Genomic DNA, 23,237 nt, shown 5'->3' on the forward strand with positions numbered 1-23,237 from the left:
CTTGATTAATCACTGAAGTGATAAAAATTAACGGGCTTGGCCGGGCATGGTGGCTCATGCCTGTAATCCCAGCATTTTGGGAGGCCAAGGAGAGTGGATCACCTGAGGTCAGGAGTTCAAGACCAGCCTGGCCAACATGGCAAAACCCTGTCTCTATTAGAAATAAAAAAATTGCCAGGTGCAGTGGTTCACGCCTGTAATCCCAGCACTTTGGGAGGCTGAGGCAGGCGGATCACGAGGTCAGGAGATCAAGACCATCCTGGCTAACATAGTGAAACCTCGTCTCTACAAAAAATACACAAAAAATAGGCCAGGCGCGGTGGCTCAAGCCTGTAATCCCAGCACTTTGGGAGGCCGAGACGGGCGGATCACGAGGTCAGGAGATCGAGACCATCCTGGCTAACACGGTGAAACCCCGTCTCTACTAAAAATACAAAAAAACTAGCCGGGCGAGGTGGCGGGCGCCTGTAGTCCCAGCTACTCGGGAGGCTGAGGCAGGAGAATGGCGTAAACCCGGGAGGCGGAGCTTGCAGTGAGCTGAGATCCGGCCATTGCACTCCAGTCCGGGCGACAAAGCGAGACTCCGCCTCAAAAAAAAAAAAAAAAAAATACACAAAATTAGCTGGGTGTGGTGGCGGGTGCCTGTGGTCCCAGCTACTCAGGAGGCTGAGGCAGAAGAATGCCGTGAACCTGGGAGGCGGAGCTGGCAGTGGGCCGAGATCGTGCCACTGTACTCTAACCTGGGTGACAGAGTGAGACTCTGTCTCAAAAAAAAAAAAAAAAAAAAATTGGCCAGGTGTGGTGGTGCATACCTGTAGTACCAGCTACTCGGGAGTCTGAGGCAGGAGAATCACTTGAACCCAGGAGGTGGAGGTTGCAGTGAGCTGAGATCGTGCCACTGCACTCCAGCCTGGGTGACAGAGCAAGACTCTGTCTCAAAAAAAAGAAAAGAAAATTATTAACAGGCTAATAAAAGGACCCTGTGGCTTGCTGAAGGGTCAATGAAAATCAGAAAGCAAGTACAGAACCTACAGGACTAGATTCCCAAGTCTGCAGGTCTACGGGACTAGATTCCCAAGTCCGCAGGTCTGTCTCTAAGCTTTCTCACTTGAGATATTTTTTCATTTCTGAAATAGTGGCTGAAATGACCATAGCTATTTTTGAAGTTTAAATTTTAGCAACATTTCCCAATATCAGAACTCTTTCAGGAGAGTACTGTTCACTGCCTTTGCAGACAACTCTCTAACTCTCTGCTTTTGTTTAAAGGGGTGTCTGATGATCATTTGGGGGAAAGGAGAGCATTCTAAATGTTCACTTGTTGGTTGGGTGGTGTAGTGTCTCACACCTGTAATCCCAGCACTTTGGGAGGCCAAGGCAGGCAAATCACTTGAGGTGAGGAGTTCTGGCCAACATTAAAAAATGGTGTCTCTACTAAAAATACAAAAATTAGCTGGACATGATGGTGAATGCCTATAATCTCAGCTACATGGGAGGCTGAGCAGGGAGGATCACTTGAACCCAGGAGGTGGATGTTATAGTGAACTGAGATTGCGCCACTGCACTACAGCATGGGCAAGACAGCAAGACTCTGCCTAGAAACAAACAAACAAACAAACAAATCCCCAAAACTAACAAAAATAGCTGGATGCCGTGGTGCATGCCTGTAGTCCCAGATACTCTAAAGGCTGAGATGGGAGGATTGCTCGGGACTGCCTGGGAGGCAGAGGCTGCAGTGAGCCAGATTGTGGAACTGCATTCCAGCCTGGGTGGCAGAGTAAGACCCTGTCTCGGGGAAAAAAAAAAAAGTTTTGTTTTAAAATTCAGGTGGGGAGGATTTCACAGTGTCTGGACACCAGGAGGCAAGAATCATTTGGGGCGGCCATAGAGGCTGCCTGACACACCACTTCTTTTAAGGTGCATTACTCTGATCTATATGTGTATATATACATGTATGTATAGATATATATGTGTGTATATATATGTGTGTGTGTATGTATATATATTTTGAGATCGAGGGTCACTCTGTTGCCAGGCTGGAGTGCAGTGGCATGATCTTGGCTCACTGCAACCTCGCCTGCCAGGTTCAAGCGATTCTCCTGCCTCAGCCTCCTGAGTAGCTAGGACTACAGGCGTGCGCCACCATGCCCAGCTAATTTCTATATATATATATTTTTTGAGACGGAGTCTTGCTCTGTTGCCCAGGCTGGAGTGCAGTGGCGCCATCTCAGCTCACTGCAAGCTCCACCTCCCAGGTTCACGCCATTCTTCTGCCTCAGCCTCCTGAGTAGCTGGGACTACAGGTGCCTGCCACCATGCCCGGATAATTTTTTGTATTTTTAGTAGAGACAGGGTGTCACCGTGTTAGCCAGGATGGTCTCGATCTCCTGACCTCATTATCTGCCCACCCCAGCCTCCCAAAGTGCTGGGATTACAGGCGTGAGCCATCACGCCTGGCCAATTTTCGTATTTTTAGTAGAGACAGGGTTTCACCATGTTGGCCAGGGTGGTCTCAATCTCCTGACCTTAGGTGATCCGTCCTCCTAGGTCTCCCAAAGTGTTGGGATTACAGGCGTGAGCCACCGGCCCACCCTACTCTGATATTTTCATATAAAGCTTAAGCCTCCTGAAGTCCAGAGAAAAGGTAGTTTCCATAAATAAATAAATAAAATAAAAATAAACTTACCACATCACCCAACAATTTTGTTTGTAGGAACCTACCCAAGATAAATGAAAACATATATCCACATGAAGATATATGTTCACAGATGTTCACAGCAGCATTATTATTTTTCTTTCTTCTTTTTCTTTTTTTTTTGTGTTTTAGCAATTCTATTAACTAAACGAGACAGGGTCTTGATCTGTTGCCCAGACTGGAGTGCAGTGGTGCATTCATAGCTCACAGCAACCTTGATCTCCTGGATTCAAGCGGTCCTCCTGCCTCAGCCTCCCTAGTAGCTGGGACTATAGGTGCATGCCACCATGACCAGCTTTTTTTTTTTTTCTTTTTCTTTTTTTTTTTTTGAGACGGAGTCTTGCTCTGCCGCCCTGGCTGGAGTGCAGTGGCCGGCTCTCAGCTCACTGCAAGCTCCGCCTCCCGGGTTCACGCCATTCTCCTGTCTCAGCCTCCCGAGTAGCTGGGACTACAGGCGCCGCCTCGTCGCCCGGCTAGTTTTTTTTTTTTTTTTTTTTTTTTGAGACGGAGTCTGGCTCTCTCGCCCAGGCTGGAGTGCAGTGGCCGGATCTCAGATCACTGCAAGCTCCGCCTCCCGGTTCACGCCATTCTCTGCCTCCGCCTCCCAAGTAGCTGGACTACAGGCGCCCGCCTCGTCGCCGGCTAGTTTTTTTTTTTTTTTTTTTTTTGAGACGGAGTCTGGCTCTCTCGCCCAGGCTGGAGTGCAGTGGCGGATCTCAGATCACTGCAAGCTCCGCCTCCGGGTTCACGCCATTCTCCTGCCTCCGCCTCCCAAGTAGCTGGGACTACAGGCGCCCGCCTCGTCGCCGGCTAGTTTTTTGTATTCTTTAGTAGAGACGGGGTTTCACCGTATTAGCCAGGATGGTCTCGATCTCCTGACCTTGTGATCCACCCGTCTCGGCCTCCCAAAGTGCTGGATTACAGGCTTGAGCCACCGCGCCCGGCCTTTTTTTTTTTTTTTTTTTTTGTATTTTTTAGCAGAGACGGGGTTTCACCGTATTAGCCAGGATGTCTCGATCTCCTGACCTCGTGATCCGCCCGTCTCGGCCTCCCAAAGTGCTGGGATTACAGGCTTGAGCCACCGCGCCCGGCCTTTTTTTTCTTTTTTTTGAGACAGAGTATTGCTCTGTCTCCCAGGCTGCAGTGCAATGGTGCAATCTCGGCTCACTGCAACCTCCGCCTCCTGGGTTCAAGCAATTCTCCTGCCTCAGCCTCCCAAGTAACTGAGATTACAGGTGCCTGCCACCATGCCTGGCTAATTTTTTATATTTTTAATAGAGACGGGGTTTCACCATGTTGGCCAGGCTGATCTCAAATTCCTGATCTCAGGTAATCCACCTGCCTCAGCCGCCCAAAGTGCTGGGATTATAGGCATGAGCCACCACGCCCGGCCAATCAGCTAATTTTTTATTTTTAAAGTTTTTTCATAGAGATAGGTCTCTCTCTGTGTTGCCCAGGCTGGTTTCAAACTCCTGGGCATTCAAGTGATCCTCCCATCTCGGTCTCCTAAAGTGTTGTGATTACAGGAATGAGCCACCAATCTCAGCCCCAGCAGCATTTTCATAATAGTCAAAAAGTTGACACAATCTAAACATCACCAATTGGAAAGTGGACACAAAATGTGGTATGTCCATACATGGAGTATGATGTAACAATAATAAGGAATGAAATACTGCTACATGCAACAACCTTATATAAACCTCAAAAACATGATGACAAATGAAAGAAGGCAGACACAAAAGGCTGCATGCTGTAAGATTCTACTTATATGAAAAATCCGGACAAATCCATAAAGAGAAAATGTAGATGAGTGGTTGCCTAGGGCTGAAGATTGAAACTAAACTGCCCACGGGCAAGAAGGATCTTTTTGGGGTAATGGAAATGTTCTGAAATTAGTGGCAATGGTTGTGCAAATGTACTGTATAAATTTACTGAGAATCTTAAATTGTACACAAAATAGGTGAATTTCATAGTATGTAAATTATATCTTGATAAAACTGTTAAGTTTTTCTTCAATTGTAGTGAGTTAAAACAAGGTTTCTCAGCTACCTCAGCTTCAGGCCTTCTTTTTTTTTTTATTCTTAAAAAACTTTTATGTGGAGGAGTGTCTCACTATGTTGCCCAGGCTGGTCTCCTACTCCTTGGTTCAAAGGATCTGCCTGCCTTGGCCTCCCAAAGTGCTGGGATTACAGGTAGGCCACTGTACCCAGCCTAGGCTTTCTTATTCAACTTCCATTTTCCCTTCCACTGGCCTGAAACTTGTTCTTCTTTTTTTTTCTTTTTTGATATGGAGTCTCGCTCTGTTGCCCAGGCTGTAGTGCAGTGGCGCTATCTCCACTCACTGCAAGCACCGCCTCTCGGGTTCCCGGGTTCACGTCATTCTCCTGCCTCAGCCTCCCAAGTAGCTGGGACTACAGGCGTGCATCACCACATCCGGCTAATTTTTGTATTTTTAGTAGAGACGGAGTTTCACCACATTGGCCAGGTTGGTCTTGGACCTCAGGTGATCCACCTGCCTCTGCCTCCCAAAGTGCTGACCGGTGTGAGCCACTGCGCCTGGCCAAAACTTGTTCTTAAGATTGTATTCTGGGCCGGGCGCGGTGGCTCAAGCCTGTAATCCCAGCACTTTGGGAGGCCGAGACGGGCGGATCACGAGGTCAGGAGATCGAGACCATCCTGGCTAACATGGTGAAACCCCGTCTCTACTAAAAAAAAAATACAAAAAACTAGCCGGGCGACATGGCGGGTGCCTGTAGTCCCAGCTGCTTGGGAGGCTGAGGCAGGAGAATAGCGTAAACCCAGGAGGCGGAGCTTGCAGTGAGCTGAGACCCGGCCACTGCACTCCAGCCTGGGCGGCAGAGCGAGACTCCGTCTCAAAAAAAAAAAAAAAAGATTGTATTCTGGAGACCGGGCGCGGTGGCTCACGCCTGTAATCCCAGCTCTTTGGGAGGCCAAAGCGGGCAGATGAGGAGGTCAGGAGATTGAGACCCTGTTGGCCAGGCTGGTCTTGAACTCCTGACCTCAGGTGATTCACCCGCCTCGGCCTCCCAAAGAGCTGGGATTACAGGTGTGAGCCACTGTGCCAGGCCAAGTGATTGTATTTCTATTAAGGCCCTTCTATTTTTTTGTTTCCTCAACTGTTTTTTTTTTTTTTCCCCAATTTCCTTTAGGTTACTATTTATTTATTTTTTGAGACGGAGTCTCGCTCTGTCACCCAGGGTGGAGTGGGGTGGCGTGATCTCAGCTCACTGCAACCTCCGCCTCCTGGGTTCAAGCAATTCTCCTGCCCCAGCCTCCTGAGTAGCTCAGATTACAGGTGCCCATCACCATGCCCGGCTAATTTTTGTATTTTTAGTAGAGACGGGGTTTCACCATGTTGACTAGGCTCGGTTACTTTTTAAAGGGTTTTGCAATGGTCCCTTGATCTACTTTCTACCTTAGACGGGAAATAACACTGATTTCCTACATTGGCAGAGTACAATGATCATTTTTGCCCGGACTATCTAGGAGGTTAATTTCATTTGGGCTACTGAAAACTGCTGGTTCAATCATTCTCCACGTTTATCTAAGTCTTTACCTTTATCTGGGCAGTTCTAAGACGTTGAGGGGAATTTTGGTGTTTCTTCCCCTATTATTTCCTGAAGTCCTTTCACTTTAAAAAAACAATAGATTCACTGCTAAAAACAACAACAACAACAACAACAAAAAAACAGTTATCTACTTTGTACTTGCTTTCAGTTTAATTGCAACACATTTTTAAAAAGGTCTACTGTGCTGGCTGGTAAGTTAAATTAAAACTTCTAAAGGGTGCAAGGTCTAAAGTTCACACATTCTTGTGAGGTCGGCTCTGTCTCTACCGAGGGAGATCCTATTATCCGTGGTTCTACCAGTCCCAGTCCCATATATTTCCTTCAGAATCTCATGAATGAGGAAAAAGAAGTTCAAATGAGGGAACGTAGGTTCAAATGAAGGTCAGATACCTAAAAGAGTTTTCTGGTGACTGTGTGCGGCTGGGGTGGAAAAAGTGGGGAAAAGGTACCCAGATGTGGGTGGCCCCCGGGGGTTGCTCCACTCCAGCCCCGGCAAGGGCAGGACAGCGCGGCCTGCCTGGGAGATGCCCAGAGCCACTGGAGCGCCTACTGTGGGCCGGGCGGGGGACGGCAAGAAAACGGCGGGATGCTGTGTCCCCTGAGTCTGGCAGGGTTCTAGGTGCTTTACACGTAGCAAGACACATTCTCCGCCTCAAGGCACTCGCAGTCCGTTTTCTGGGTTGCATCAGGTGGGGGCAAACGAGGTCCCCGCAGAAGTGAGGACGCTGAAGGAATATAGTGGGGGAAAGAAAGGCTTCCCTCCCGTCCTACACACCAGGCAAGCCCCAGAAGCTAAGACCGACACACCCTCCCCAAAGGGCAGACCCGCCTCGAGGAGGGCGGATCCGGGCAGGGCCCGCTGCCGGGGCCTCACCCGACCCCCGCGAATGCGGCCCAGCGCGGCGCTCTCTCCTCACGTGTCCCTCCCGGCCCCGGGGCCATCCCACGTTCTGCTTCCGCCCGACCCCTCCGACTTCCGGTAAAGAGTCCCTACCGCACCTCCGCGCTCCTCCGGCGCCTCGGCGCGCCCGGCCTCCGATGCGCTCAGTGGCCGCAGCTCCTCGGAGTCCCGCGGCGGGCACCGAGTCTCGCCCCTTCGCCGCAGCCAAGTGGCCCGGGTGGCGCTCGCTCCAGGGGCCGGCGCCGCGGAGCGGGAGGGGCGACGGTGGCGCGGCCTCTGGACAGTATCCCTCCGCCGCCCCTCCCCGGCCCGGACCTGGCCCCCCTCCCTCCCGGCAGCGCTCGCCTCCCTCCGCCTCAGACTGTTTTGGTTGCAACGGCAACGGCGGCGGCGAGTTCCGGCCCGGCTCCCCGCAGCTCCTCGGTCTCGGCGGGCCTCCCCGCCCCTTCGTCGTCCTCCTTCTCCCCCTCGGCAGCCCGAGTGCCCCCCCGGCCGCGCCAACCCGCGCCTCCCCGCTCAGCGCCCGCGCGTCCCCGCCGCGCTCCGGCGTCTCCTCGGCGCGCCCGGCTCCCGGCTGTCCCCGCCCGGCGTGCGAGCCGGTGTATGGGCCCCTCACCATGTCGCTGAAGCCCCAGCAGCAGCAGCAGCAGCAACAACAGCAGCAGCAGCAGCAGCAGCAGCAGCAGCAGCAGCCGCCGCCGCCCGCGGCTGCCAATGTCCGCAAGCCCGGCGGCAGCGGCCTTCTAGCGTCGCCCGCCGCCGCGCCTTCGCCGTCGTCGTCTTCGGTCTCCTCGTCCTCGGCCACGACTCCTTCCTCGGCGGCCGCGGCGACCTCCGGCGGCGGGAGGCCCGGCCTGGGCAGGTGGGTGTCGGCACCCCAGCCCCCTCCGCTCCGGTCCCGGCGTCCCCTCCCCCGCGGCCCGTGCCGCCGTCCCCGCCCCGTGACCCGCCGGGCTGCCCGGGGTGGGCCGGGGGCCGGCAGCGCGAGGGGGATTCGCTTGGGCCTGAGCCCCGAGGCTCGGCCGGGGGGCGCAGCCGGGGTTCTCTAGGATTGTCAGGCTTGTCCAGCCTCCCGCAGCATCCCCGCCCCCTCCCCCAGCGGTCAAGATGGAGGGAGCGGGCGGGCTCCCCTCCCCACGCGTGTTGGGAGGGGTTTTCGGGTAGCGGCGATAGTCAGCCCCGGATCCCCCTTCCGCACTATCCTCCGACCGCAGCGTGGGGATGCTCGGGCAGCGTCCCCACTCCCAGTTTAGATGTGAACGTTAAAGGGGTCTAGAGGCTTTGATGTCGTTTTCTGGAACATGTGTCTCCCCCCCGCCATGGGAGACATCTCGGGAGGGGAGAAGTTAGGTCTGCGTCCCTCGTGCCGGTTAAAGGGGTAGGCACCGGGCTCCTCCGGAATCATCAGGGTCTGTCGGGCTCTCTCCCCGCCCCCTCCCAGTCCTGGGAAAGATCGGAGGACGGGGTGGAGACAGGTGGGCCTTGGCCCCCGCACCCCTCCGCGTTCTAGTCCGAGGCGGCGGCGGGGGCTCCAGAACTCTCTTGGAATCGTGGGGCTCCGTGTGGCCTCCCGCAGCGTTCCGCCCTCCCCCACCTGGGGAAGGGAAGGGGTGGGGAGTGCCCGGTCCTCTCCCGGCCTTCCTCCTTCCCCCGCCAGGCCTCTCCGGCGCGCGGGTGGTGGCCAATCCGCATTGCTGTTCGAGGCCACGGTGGAGAAGGCGCCTGTGAACAGCGGTGGGCGAGGGCCGGACCCAGGCGGGACCCGGGAGATCCGGGGCGGCGGTGCTGGTGGCAGGGGGCGGGCACCCTGCGCAGTTATCCCAACTCCCGCCCCAATTTCGGAAATGCTAGGAGAGAGAGATTGGAGCAGGGGACGTGGTGGGGATCCTGAAGGCAGAAATGCGGGTGTTTACTGGCGTCTTTTTTCCTCCTAAGCTGGGGTTGTGGTAGGGGCTGGGGGCTCAGTGTTGTCCCGACTAGCTGGGTTTGACTAGAGGGTGTGTTTGTGCAGGAGCGCCTGTTGGGGGTGGCGGGTGGTTGTCAGTTCGTATTTCACGAACTAAGAAAATGCTTAGTGTTCAAAGGGAGAAGCAAACGTCAATAGACTCCATTCCATTGTGGCCGGTGTCCTTAACTTCGGGAGTGCCGCCAGAGCTTACCAAGGGCACGCAAGTCCATTTCCCCTGTGCCTCAAGTCCATCCGTGTTGCGGACACTGCTGTGCCTTCCTTAGGCCTAGGCCGCCGTCTTGACAGGGCCGGTCACCGGCGTCCTCCTTAAATAGGCATCTTGGGCTTTGGAAGGTGGAATAAGAGGATTTTTCATTCACCTGCGTATTCTTTTTGAAAACACATTTTCAGCAACCCCTTTCCAAAGAATTTTTATTTACAGCAGAAATTCCCCATCAAGAGGAATCAGCTGGTTTTTAAGGAATTCTGCTGCTTTCAAAGGGGGCGGAAACAGTCGGTTATTTGACTTTACACGCCCCGCCCACCCTTCCCCTTCTCTGAGTCTGAAGCATCCCAAACACTGCTTAGCCAAACTAGTTCAGATGAAGTGATCATTTCCCCAGGTAGAGGGTAACTTCAGTTTCCTTTTTTCGTTGGCATCTAGCGAAGAACGAAAAAATTTAAAATACAATGTTTATAGAAAAGGATGCATTCTGTTTTTACTTTCTTAGGTATTAGCAAGAGATTTGGGAGATATATTCAACATGTTCAAATATATAAACGTTAAAACTAACGTTGTTAAGTTGCATTGACTATGAGACTTAAAAATTAGACTCTAATAGAATTTGCACCTGAGTAGTTTGAGTGATCAAAGATATTTGGAATGTTTTAGTACTATAAGGTCTTTTTTTCTGTTCCTTGAGGCTTTACAACAGTTTAAGGTTAATTTAGATTTTTCCTTGCTTTAAGTTCCGTTACTTGAGACCTAAATGGTGGCCCTTATTCTTTTTGATGAATAGGTGAAATTTTGTTTACTGTGTTGGATTTGCATAATGTGAACTTTTATTCTTGTACAGATCGTTAATGTACTTGTAGAATTACTTTGAATTTGAATCACTTTCCTGCGTTCCTTATAAATAAGTTTCAACTTCTAGAATCTTCTCACTTATGTTTGTGTGTATCAACAGTGAAAATAAGTTTCTGAGAGCAAAGGTGAAAAAAGAAAATGCAGCATTGGATTTGACAGGTTTCGAGATAGCAAAATATTTTTGAAAGTCTGGAAATGCGGCCGGGCGCGGTGGCTCAAGCCTGTAATCCCAGCACTTTGGGAGGCCGAGACGGGCGGATCACGAGGTCAGGAGATCGAGACCATCCTGGCTAATCCGGTGAAACCCCATCTCTACTAAAAAAAATACAAAAAACTAGCCTGGCGAGGTGGCGGGCGCCTGTAGTCCCAGCTACTCTGGAGGCTGAGGCAGGAGAATGGCGTAAACCCGGGAGGCGGAGCTTGCAGTGAGCCGAGATCCGGCCACTGCACTCCAGCCTGGGTGGCAGAGCGAGACTCCGTCTCAAAAAAAAAAAAAAAAAAAAAAGAAAGTCTGGAAATTCACATCTGCTTTAAGAAACATTTCATAATTTGACTTTTTGTGTGTGTGAATAGTTTTTCATGACTTTCAGAAGTGATTTATTCTATCTTTGTTTTTTTTTTTTTTGAGACGGAGTCTCGCTCTGTCGCCCAGGCTGGAGTGCAGTGGCCGGATCTCAGCTCACTGCAATCTCCGTCTCCCGGGTTTACGCCATTCTCCTGCCTCAGCCTCCCGAGTAGCTGGGACCACAGGCGCCCGCCATCTCGCCCGGCTAATTTTTTTGTATTTTTTTTTTTAGTAGAGACGGGGTTTCACCGTGTTAGCCAGGATGGTCTCAATCTCCTGACCTCGTGATCCGCCCGTCTCGGCCTCCCAAAGTGCTGGGATTACAGGCTTGAGCCACCGCGCCCGGCCCTTTTTTTTTTTTTTTTTTTTTTTTGAGACGGAGTCTCGCTCTGCCGCCCAGGCTGGAGTGCAGTAGCCAGATCTCAGCTCACTGCAAGCTCCGCCTCCCGGGTTTAAGCCATTCTCCTGCCTCAGCCTCCTGAGTAGCTGGGCCTACAGGCGCCCGCCACCTCGCCCGGCTAGTTTTTTGTATATATATATATATATATTTTTTTTTTTTTAGTAGAGACGGGGTTTCACCGTGTTAGCCAGGATGGTCTCGATCTCCTGACCTCGTGATCCGCCCGCCTCGGCCTCCCAAAGTGCTGGGATTACAGGCTTGAGCCACCGCGCCCGGCCCTCTATCTTTGTTATACACGTTTGAAGGTGGCTGTTTTAGGAAAGATAATGTAAACACAATGTTAGAACATAATTTTACTTTAACATAATTGTTTTTTTTGAGACGGAATCTCACTCTGTTGCCCAGACTGGAATGCAGTGGCCTGACCTCAGCTCACTGCAGTCTCTGCTTCCTGGGTTCATTCAAGTGATTCTCCGGCCTCAGCTTCCCGAGTAGCTGGGATTACAGGTTCGTGCCACCACACCTGGCTAATTTTTTTGTATTTTTAGTGAGGATGGGATTTTGCCATGTTGGCCAGGCTGGTCTCAAACTCCTGACCTCAAGTCATCCACCTGCCTTGGCCTCCCAAAGTGCTGGGATTACAGGTGTGAGCTACTGCCCCTGGCCAATTTTTGTATTTTTAGTAGAGACGGGGTTTCACCATGTTGGCCAGGCTGATCTCAACTCCTCTAACCTCAAGTGGTCTGCCAGCCTTGGCCTCCCAAAGTGCCAGGATTACAGGCAGGCATGAGCCACTGCCCCCAACCATCCGTCTAATTCTTATTTTTGCTTTTTACCTTTTCGTTTTTATGTAGTAGAGGTGATTGTGTATGTTTTTTTGTAGTTAGCTTTTTTCTCCTGAACATTGTATTGTAAATGTAAATTTTTTTTTTTGAGACGGAATCTGTTGCCCAGTCTGGAGTGCAGTGCTATGATCTCAGCTCACTGCAGCCTCTGACTCCTGGGTTCAAGCGATTCCCCCACCTCAGCTTCCTGAGTAGCTGGGGCTACAGGAACATGCCACCACGCTTGACTGATTTTTGTATTTTTAGTAGAGACAGGGTTTCACCATATTGGCCTCAAACTCCCAACCTCAGGTGATCCACCCGCCCTTGCCTCTCAAAGTGCTGGGATTACAGGTGTGAGCCACCGCACCTGGCTGTAAGGTTTTTACTTAACCATTCTATTGTTGGGAATTGGGTTTCCACTTTTTTGTTATAGATAGTGGTGCAGTGAACATTTTTAAATAGCTTTTTGCTTCAGTGTAATTATTTCCTTAGAGAAAGTTCCCAAGAGTGGTTTTACTGGGTCAAAGGGCTTCAGGATTTTAATGGCTTTTGCTAGCGGTGCTCTATTCTTCTTCTTCTTTTTTTTTTTTAAGAGACAGAGTCTTGCTCTGTCACTAAGCCTGGAGTGCAGTGGCGCGATCTCGGCTCACTGCAACCTCCTCCTGAGTTCACGCCATTCTCCTGCCTCAGCCTCCCAAGAAACTGGGACTACAGGAGCCTGCCACCATGCCCACCTAATTTTTTGCATTTTTTAGTAGAGACGAGGTGTCACCATGTTGGCCAGGATGGTCTCAATCTCCTGACGTCGTGATCCGCCCGCCTTGGCCTCCCAAAGTGCTGGGATTACAGGTGTGAGCCACTGCGCCCGTCCACAGTGCTCTATTATTCTTTAGAAGACTTGTATTACTTCCAGTGCCAAGAAGGTTGCTCTTCCATAGAATGGTTTCTTTGTAGTTTCTCAAATATTGTGGGGAATTTTCAAAGGAAAAATTGCATTTTTACTGTCAAGTGCATACATTATTAAGTGCTTGTGTTACTGGATTATTTATATTTGAGTTTAATTTGGTTCCTCTGAGGATTTAATAAGGTAATATATGTGAAGATGTTTTGAAACCTGTAACCACTGTTATTAATGAGGATACTTGGTTTATCTATTGTTACAGTATTGAGTTAAGTGCAGGAATGAAATTCCTGAGGAACTGTTCTAAAGCTTTGTTGTTGTTAACCTCTCTTTTTCATCTGAAAGTGTTTTTTATTAGCTGCTAGCCTATGACCAAGTTATTTTTGGTAACTTTTATGTAATTTCATGGCACTGTTGGGAATTTTCACTGGTTAACTTGTCTTCTCCTTCTTCTACATTCCCTTCCCCATTAAAAATAAAAATAGGGATTTACAGTTCTGTTACTCTATTCCTAAACCTAAATAATACGACATTAGAATTGCTTGGGATACAGGATTCAGTGTGAATACAATATTTTTCTTTTAGTGATTTTCAGCTTAGTATTTTTACTGCTTCTTTTTCTTGAGGCATTGCAACTTAAAAATTGTGCTGTTTAGCCAGGCGCCTGTAATCCCAGTTACTCGGAGGCTGAGGCAGGAGAATCACTTGAGCCCAGGAGGCAGAGGTTGCAGTCAGCTGAGATCCTGTCGCTGCACTCCAGCCTGGGAAACAGAGTGAGACTCTGTCTCAAAAAGAAAAACAAGTGTGCTGTGGTTTAATGTAGTTGTTCATCATGCTTCCATTTACATTTCAATGAGACCGTTCATCTTTTGCAGTTAAATATCTTGTAGAAGGACCTAAAATACCTACATTGAACACAGCTCTAGTGAAGCATCTATGTACACGGGGTTTTGGGGATGAATCAGTGAACAAAGCAAATATATTGTCCTTTTGGAGTTTACATTCTAATGTGACTAGGCAGACAATGAAACATTAAATTACCAGCCTGTGTATAATAGTGTATAAGAGCTATGGGATTAGAAGAAAGCAGATTAAAGGTATAGGGAGTGTGGGGAGGGGAATGAGTTACAATTTTAAATGGATTAGGGGGAGCTTCATTGAGGAGCTAACATTTGAGCAAAGATTTGAAGGTCGGGTATTTAGCCATTTGCTTTTTATCTAGATTAATTAGTCTTGTGGCCTCATTAGTAATTTATAAGGTTTAAATGGTATCATCTTTTGTTATTCTTTTATGTGGATATTGATACTAACCATCTATGAAGTTAGACCAAAAAAGTTAATTGACATTGAGGGTCATTAGAGGTAAATTGTAGATGGCTATTACTAACCAAAGAGGCATGTTTTGTTTTCTTTTGGGCTTATGTATTTTACCTAGTTTAGTTTTTGTTTCAAGTATGTGGAGAAAATAAAACTTTTTAAGTTGCCAAAACTTGCATTGGTTTTCTTTTTCTTTTTTTTAAGAGAAAAAAGTCTGTAGTTGCTTAAAGATTTCACATTCTGAAACAGTGAAAACATTTATGGGATCAGTCATGGTGTTCCTTTTTTTGGTTACATGTAAACTTGTATTTTCAGTGTTACTCTAATTAGCGATGGTATATAATTTTACATAAGGGATATTAACTCATATTGTAGCTATATAGTAGCCGTATGTTTTGACTTAAAGGAGGATCTCAAGGCCAGGTGCGGTGGCTCACACCTGTAATCCCAGCACTTTATGAGACTGAGGCTGGTGGATCACCTGGAGTCAGGAGTTCGAGACTAGCCTGGCCAACATGGTGAAACCCTGTCTCTACTAAAAATAAAAAAATTAGCCAGGCGTGGTGGTGGGTGCCTGTAATCCCAGCTTCTTGGGAGGCTGAGGTAGGAGATTGCTTGAACCTGGGAGGTGGAGGTTACAGTGAGCCAAAATCATGCCATTGCACTCCAGCCTGGGCAACAGAGTGAGACTCTGTCTCAAAACAAGAAAAAAAACAAAGGAGGATCTCATTTTTTTGTCCTAAATAGCTACAGCTGTGTTAGAACTGTTACCTTAGCAAAGTACAGTTTTTTGCTTTGAAAGGAATTTTAACATTTTAGAAGATTGTCCTCTAGAATTACAATTTTCTATTTTGACTAGATAGTGATAGTATTTTGATGTTGTGTAAAAGTTAAGCATGACGAAAACCCTACTTTTTTTTTTTTAGGTATTTCAGGTGATTGTGACAACTTCAGTGGAGATGTAAACAGTTTGTTAACAGGCATACCTGCTACTGTCTTTTTTTTTTTTTTTTTGAGACGGAGTCTTGCTCTATCGCCCAGGCTGGAGTGCAGTGGCACGATCTCTGCTTACCGCAACCTCTGTCTTCTGGGTTCAAGTGATTCTCCTGCCTCAGCCTCCTAAGTAGCTAGGACTACATGTGCACGCCACCACGCCTGGCTAATTTTTGTATTTTTAGTAGAGACAGGGTTTCACCATGTTGGCCAGGATGGTCTCAAACTCCTGACCTCAGGTGATCCACCTACCTCGGCCTCCCAAAGTGTTGGGATTACAGGCGTGAGCCACCATGCCTGGCTGCTACTGTATCTTTTTAAATGAAAGTACTTGGGTTTTATTTTTTTTGTTATTTTCTTTTCTTTTTTTTTTTTTTTGAGACAGGGTCTTGTTCTGTGTGAGCCACCCCACCCAGCCTCATGAGCTAAGGTGGTGTTTTTTTTTTTTTTGAGACAGAGTTTTGCTCTTTCCCAGTTTGGAGTGCAATGGCGCAATCTCAGCTCATTGCAACCTCTGTTTCCCGGGTTGAAGTGATTCTCCTGCCTCAGCCTTCTGAGTAGCTGAGATTACAGGCACCTGCCACCCGCCCAGCTAATTTTTGCATTTTTAATTTTTGCAATTTTGCAACATGGTTTCACCATGTTGGTCAGGCTTGTCTCGAACTCCTGACCTTAGGTGGTCCACCGCCTTGGCCTCCCAAAGTGTTGGGGTTACAGCCGTGAGCCATCGTGTGTGGCCTACTCTGTTCCTTTTTTTTTTTTTTTTTTTTTTTTTTTTGAGGTGGAGTCTCGCTCTGTCGCCCAGGCTGGAGTGCAGTGGCCGGATTTCAGCTCACTGCAAGCTCCGCCTCCCGGGTTTACGCCATTCTCCTGCCTCAGCCTCCCGAGTAGCTGGGACTACAGGTGCCCGCCACCTCGCCCGGCTAGTTTTTTGTATTTTTTAGTAGAGACGGGGTTTCACCGGGTTAGCCAGGATGGTCTCGAACTCCTGACCTCGTGATCCGCCCATCTCGGCCTCCCAAAGTGCTGGGATTACAGGCTTGAGCCACTGCGCCCAGCCTCTGTTTCTTAAAGAACGGTAACATCAACAACAAAAATTCCTAAATCTTTTTTTTTTTGAGACGGAGTCTCGCTCTGTCGCCCAGGCTGGAGTGCAGTGGCCGGATCTCAGCTCACTGCAAGCTCCGCCTCCCGGGTTCCCGCCATTCTGCTGCCTCAGCCTCCCAAGTAGCTGGGACTACAGGCGCCGCCACCTCGCCCGGCTAGTTTTTTGTATTTTTAGTAGAGACGGGGTTTCACCGTGTTAGCCAGGATGGTCTCGATCTCCTGACCTCATGATCCGCCCATCTTGGCCTCCCAAAGTGCTGGGATTACAGGCTTGAGCCACCGCGCCCGGCCAAAAATTCCTAAATCTTAAAAATGGAAGGCAAAAACCCTAAGCTTTGAGAGATTAGGGAACTTGCCCAAAGCAACATTTGTAGGATTTTATTACACCTCTCCATTTATTTTTTTTAGAGTCAAGGTCTCCCTCTGTCACCCAGGCTGGAGTGCAGCCTCAAATTCGAGGCTCAAGCATTTCTCCTGCCTTAGCCTCCTGTGTAGCTGGGACTACAGGTACACACCAGCGGGCTAACATGTAAATTTTTTGTAGAAACAGGGTCCTGCCATGTTGCCCAGATTGGTCTCAAACTCCTGGACTCAAGCGATCCTCCTGTCTCAGTTTCCCAAAGTGCTGAGATTACAGGTGTGAGCCACTGCACCGAGCCCCCTCCCTTTATTTTTATTTTTAAATTTTAAGTTCCAGGGCCCCTCCCTTGAAATAAATGGAGATGTAGTATATACACAAGAGTCTGCTGTGTATTTTAAGGGAGTGGTCCCCAACCTTTTTGACACTAGGGACCAGTTTTGTGGAAGATGGTTTTTCCACAGGGTCAGGGGATGATTTTGAGATGAAACTGTTCTACTGGCCAGGCGTGGTGGGTCACGCCTGTAATCCCAGCACTTTGGGAGGCTGAGGTGGGCGGTTCACGAGGTCAGGAGTTCGAGACCATCCTGGTTAACACGGTGAAACCCTGTCTCTACTAAAAATACAAAAAAGTTAGCTGGGCGTGTTGGAGGGCGCCTGTAGTCCCAGCTACTGGGGAGGCTGAGGCCGGAGAATGGCATGAAACTTGGGAGGCGGAGCTTGCAGTGAGCCGAGATCGAGTCACTGCACTCCAGCCTGGGGGACAAAGTGAGACCCTGTCCCAGAAATAAAAAAACAAAAAAAGAAACTGTTCCACCTCAGATCATTACGCGTTAGTTAGGTTCATTCTTATAAAGAGCACACAACCTACATCCCTCGCCATGCGCAGTTCCCAGTAGAGTTTGTGCTCCTATGAGAAGCTAACGCTGCACCTTATCTGACAGGTGGGGCTCAGGTGCTAATGCTCACAGAGCTCGTGTTGTGCAGTCTGGTTCCTAACAGGCTTTTTTTTCTTCTTCTTCTTCAGACAGAGTCTTCACTCTGTCACCAGGCTGGAGTGCAGTGGCGCGATCTCAGCTCACTGCACCTCCGCTTCCCAGGTTCAAGTGATTCTCTTGCCTTAGCCTCCCATGTAGCTGGGACTATAGGCGCAGGGACAGAGGTTTTAACTTGTTGCCCAGGATGGCCTTGAATTCCTGACCTCAAACAATTTGCCCTCCTTGGCTTCCCAAGGTGCTGGGATTACAGGTGTGACCCACTATGCCTGGCTGATTTTTAAAATTATTATTATTATTTGTGTGTGTGTGTGTTGCAGGGTGTCATGCTGTCACCCAGGCTGGAATGCAGTGGTGTGATCTCGGCTCACTGCAACCTCTGCCTCCCTAGTTCAAGTGATTGTCCTGCCTCAGCCTCCCGAGTAGCTGGGATTATAGGTATGTGCCACCACGCCTGGCTAATTTTTGTATTTTTAGTATAGATGGGGTTTCATCATGTCGGCCAGGCTGGTCTTGGACTCCTGACCTTAGGTGATCCACCTGCCTCAGCCTCCCAAAGTGCTGGGATTACAGGCGTGAGCCACCGTGACTGGCTTGGTTTAGTTTTTGTTTTTATTGTTTTTTTTGAGCCGGGAGTCTTGTTCTGTCATCCAGGCTGGAGTGCAGTGGTGTGATCTCAGTTCACTGTGACCTCTGCCTCCTGGGTTCAAGCAATTCTCCTGCCTCAGCCTCCCAAGGATCTGAGATTACAGGTATATGCCACCACGCCCGGCTATTTTTTGTATTTTTAGTAGAAGCGGGGTTTTACCATGTTGGCCAGGCTGGTCTCGAACTCCTGACCTCAGGTGATCCGCCTACCTCGGCCTCCCAAAGTGCTGGGATTACAGGTGTGAGCCACCGTGAGCGGCTTGGTTTAGTTTTTGTTTTTGTTTTTGTTGTTTTTTTTTGAGACAGAGTCTTGCTCTGTTGCCCAGGCTGGAGTGCAGTGGTGCCATCTCGGCTCACTGCAAGCTCCGCCCCCCAAGTTCATGCCATTCTCCTGCCTCATCCTCCTGAGTAGCTGGGACGACACGCGCCCGCCACCATGCTTGGCTAATTTTTTTTGTGTGTTTTTAGTAGAGACGGGGTTTCACTGTGTTAGCCAGGATGGTCTTGATCTCCTGACCTCGTGATCCGCCCGCCTCATCTTCCCTAAGTGCTGGGATTACAGGCATGAGCCACCGTACCCGGCCTGGTTTAGTATTTTTTTTTTTTTGAGGCAGGGTCTCTCTCAGTCGCCCAGGCTGGAATGCAGTGGCCGGATCTCAGCTCACTGCAAGCTCCGCCTCCCGGGTTTACGCCATTCTCCTGCCTCAGCCTCCCGAGTAGCTGGGACTACAGGCGCCCGCCACGTCGCCCGGCTAGTTTTTTTTTTTTGTATTTTTAGTAGAGACGGGGTTTCACCGTGTTCGCGAGGATGGTCTCGATCTCCTGACCTCGTGATCCGCCCGTCTCGGCCTCCCAAAGTGCTGAGATTACAGGCTTGAGCCACCACGCCCGGCCTGGTTTAGTATTTTTATGAGTCTGGGTTGTTAATTAAAACTTGTCACAGCTGTTAACCTTAACTTTTTATTTTTATTTTTATTTTTTTTCCAGACGGTGTCTCGCTCTGTCACCCAGGCTGGAGTGCAGTGGCGCGATCTCGGCTCACTGCAACCTCTGCCTCCCGGGTTAAAGACATTTTTCTGCCTCAGCCTCCTGAGTAGCTGGGACTACAGACATGCGCCATCTTGTCCAGCTAATTTTTGTATTTTAGTAGAGACTGGGTTTCACCATATTGGCCAGGTTGGTCTCGAACTCCTGGCCTCGAGTGATCCACCTGCCTCAGCCTCCCACACCTGGCAACCTTGACTTTTTATTTGCTGGTAATTATCTGTGTTTGTATTCATGTGAAAATTTGAAATTCTCATTAATGTTTAAAGATACTTACATAGATTGCTTGTAATTTAAACCCTGAAATTGTGTCAAGTGACTATAAAATGTCAATTTCTTTTATTTATTTAATTTATTTTCGTGATAGGATCTGACTCTGTTGCTAAGGCCGGAGTGCAGTGCTGCAAATACAGCTCACTGCAACCTCTGTCTCCCGGGTTCAAGCCATCCTCCCACCTCAGCCTCCTGAGTAGTTGGAACTACTGGTGTGCCTCACAGTGCCCGCCTGGTTTTTTTGTATTTTCAGTAGATGTGGAGTTTTGACATGTTGATCTTGAACTCACAGCCTCGAGTGATCCACCCACCTAGGCCTCCTAACATGCTGGTGTTACAGGTGTGAGCCACTGTATCCAGCCCGAAAATGTCAGTTTTGTGCCATGATTAATGGCTAACTACATTTTGGGAATGGAGTAAAATGTCATTCTGTAATGAAGTCTTTTTAAAACTCATTAGTTGTGGTATGAGGCTTGTTGGCAATATGAGTGAACATGGTTTATTTTTATTAACTGTATCAGAGCTTTAGAATATTGGTCTCTTGAAGCCATTGCCTTGAGAGGCTTTATTGAACAGTGTTGCCAATGATCATTTTTTTCCTTTTTTTCTTTTTTTGAGACTGGATCTTACCCTGTTGGCCAGGTTGGAGTATAGTGGTATGGTCATGGCTCATTTGCAGCCTCAATATCCTGGGCTCAAGCAGTCCTCCTACCTCAGTCTCCTTAGTAGCTGGAACTACAGGTGCATGCAGCCATGCCCGGTTTTTGTATATTTTGTAGAGACAGGGTTTAGCCATGTTGCCCAGGATGGTCTCAAACTCTTAAATTGAAGTAATCCATCCACCTAGTTTTCCCGAAGTGCTTTAATTACATGCGTGAGGCACCGTGGCTAGCCAGGTCAATTCTTTTTCATTGATATTTTTCATACTGCTTTTTAAAGTCATGTTAAAATATTCTTTTTTTTTTTTTTTTGAGACGGAGTCTCGCTCTGCTGCCCAGGCTGGAGTACAGTGGCCGGATCTCAGCTCACTGCAAGCTCCGCCTCCCGGGTTTACGCCATTCTCCTGCCTCAGCCTCCCGAGTAGCTGGGACTACAGGCGCCCGCCACCTCGCCCGGCTAGTTTTTTGTATTTTTTAGTAGAGACGGGGTTTCACCGTGTTAGCCAGGATGGTCTCGATCTCCCGACCTCGTGATCCGCCCGCCTCGGCCTCCCAAAGTGCTGGGATTACAGGCTTGAGCCACCGCGCCCGGCCTAAAATATTCTTAATAATTTTCTGGCCGGGCCGCGTGGCTCAAGCCTGTAATCCCAGCACTTTGGGAGGCCGAGACGGGCGGATCACGAGGTCAGGAGATCGAGACCATCCTGGCTAACACGGTGAAACCCCGTCTCTACTAAAAATACAAAAAAAACTAGCCGGGCGAGGTGGCGGGCGCCTGTAGTCCCAGCTACTCGGGAGGCTGAGGCAGGAGAATGGCGTAAACCCGGGAGGCGGAGCTTGCAGTGAGCTGAGATCTGGCCACTGCACTCCAGTCGGGCGACAGAGCGAGACTCCGCCTCAAAAAAAAAAAAAAAAAAAAAAAAAAAAAAAAAAAAAATAATTTTTCTAAGTGGAATTAATCTTGATTATAATTTTAGTTTTTTATGAAGGGCTGGTTTTGAAACAAGTACTGCATTTTTCTTTTCGGGTTTGTAAACATCTATTGTGGACTTTGTGCAGTTAACTATTTTCATTCCTGAAACGCATTTGGAAATCAGGAATTAAAGACTAAATGTCTTTTTCACTGAAGCTTGAGCATATTATAGAAAGGAGAGTTGTTTTGTTTTTTGTTTTTTTTTGGTACAAATGGGGGTCTTGTTATGTTGCTCAGACTGGCCTCCAACTCCTGGGCTTAAACTATCCTCCTGCTTCAGCCTCTGGTCTGGAGAGTTCTTTATGGCCTCTTTGAGAACTTACTTTTACTTTACACATGATTCTATCTAGCTTTCTTTTCTGATATACATATTGGCAGCAAGTAGAAAAGTATTATTTTCAGAGGCAGATATATTAACCACAATGAGAAATAACAGTAACGTGATAGAAAGTTGAAAGACTTGGCTGGGCATGGTGGATCACTTGAGGTCAGGAGTTTGACACCAGTCTGGCCAATGTGGTGAAACCCTGTCTCTACTAAAAAAACAGAAAAAGGGTCGGGCTTGGTGGCTCACAACTGTAATCACAGCACTTTGGGAGGCTGAGGAGGGCAGATCACAAGGTCAAGAGATTGAGACCATCCTGGCCAACAGGGTGAAACCCCATCTCTACTAAAAATACAAAAAAATTAGCTGGGCGTAGTGGTGTGCACCTGTAGTCCCAGCTACTCAGGAGGCTGAGGCAGGAGAATTGCTTGAACCTAGGAGGCAGAGGTTGCAGTGAGCCGAGCTCGGGCCACTGCACTCTAGCCTGGCGACAGAGGGAGACTCTGTCTCAAAAAAAAAAAAAAGAAAGAAAGAAAAAAAAAAAAAAGCCGGGCATGGGGCAGGGCATGCTCCTGTAATCCTAGCTACTTGGGAGGTTGAAGCAGGAGAATCGCTTGAACCTCGGAGTCGAAGGTTGCAGTGAGCTCAGATTCAGATTGTGTCACTGTGCCCCAGCCTGGGTGACAGAGCGAGACTGTCTGAAAAATACAAAAAACACGTTTGGAAGACTGGTGGCTGGGCATGGTGTCTCACACCTGTAATCCCAACACTTTGGGAGGCTGAAGCAGGCAGATTACCTGAGCCCAGGAGTGCAGGTCCAGCCTGGGCCACAAAGGGAATCCCCGTCTCAACAAAAAATATTTATACTAAAAATTTAGCCGGGCGTGGTCATGCACGTCTGTAGTCTCAGCTACTTGGGAGGCTGAGGCGAGTAGTTCACTTGAGTCTGGACATTGAAGTGAGCCATGATTGCACCGGTGCACTCAAGCCTGGGCATTAAAATGAGACCCTGTCTCAAAAAACAAAACAAAGAGACTGGAGAATTACTAAAAAACGGACACAAGAGCTCAAAAAATATACCATTCTGGGAGGTTTTTTTTTTGTTGTTGTTGTTGTTTTTGAGATGGAGTTTCACTCTTGTCACCCGGGCTGGAGTGCAGTGGCACCATCTCCTCTCACTGTAGCTCCGCCTTCTGGGTTCAAGCAATTCTCCTGCCTCAGACGTCTGAGTAGCTGATATTACGGACGTTGGTCACCATGCCTGGCTAATTTTTGTATTTTTAATAGAGACGGGGTTTCTCCACATTGGCCAGGCTGGTCTCCAACTCCTGACCTCATGTGATCTCCCTGCCTCAGCCTCCCAAAGTGCTGGGACCACAGGCGTGAGCCAATGCACCTGGCTTTTTTTTTGACATAGAATCTTGCTCTGTTGCCCAGGCTGGAGTGCAGTAGCACAATCTTCGCTCACTGCAACCTCTGTCTCCCGGCTTCAAGCGATTCTCCTGCCTCTGCCTCCTGAGTAGCTGGGATTACAGGTGCCCGCCACCACACACTGTTAATTTTTGTATTTTTAGTAGAGATGGGGTTTTGCCATTTTGGCCAGTCTGGTCTTGAACTTCTGACCTCAGGTGATC

General features: G+C 48.9%; 1 protein-coding gene across 22 annotated transcripts in view; it reads left to right on the forward strand.

The window, feature by feature from the left end:
- Positions 1-7,161: 7,161 nt before the first annotated feature.
- ATXN2 (ataxin 2) overlaps positions 7,162-23,237 on the forward strand; it is a 159,732-nt gene continuing 143,656 nt past the window's right edge. For 2 of the 22 annotated variants that reach the window (XM_033220576.1, XM_033220577.1), the window contains exon 1: positions 7,165-8,045. In XM_033220576.1, the coding sequence (XP_033076467.1) occupies positions 7,321-8,045 (725 nt within the window). In that variant the 5' untranslated portion in view covers positions 7,165-7,320. Of the gene's footprint in view, positions 8,046-23,237 lie in introns of all 22 variants that reach the window. The other 20 variants (XM_033220580.1, XM_033220581.1, XM_033220583.1 and 17 more) reach the window with 16 other exon arrangements.

The sequence above is a fragment of the Trachypithecus francoisi genome, unplaced genomic scaffold (assembly GCF_009764315.1).
Source record: "Trachypithecus francoisi isolate TF-2019V2 unplaced genomic scaffold, Tfra_2.0 Lachesis_group11, whole genome shotgun sequence".
Classification (NCBI taxonomy): Eukaryota; Metazoa; Chordata; class Mammalia; order Primates; family Cercopithecidae; genus Trachypithecus; species Trachypithecus francoisi.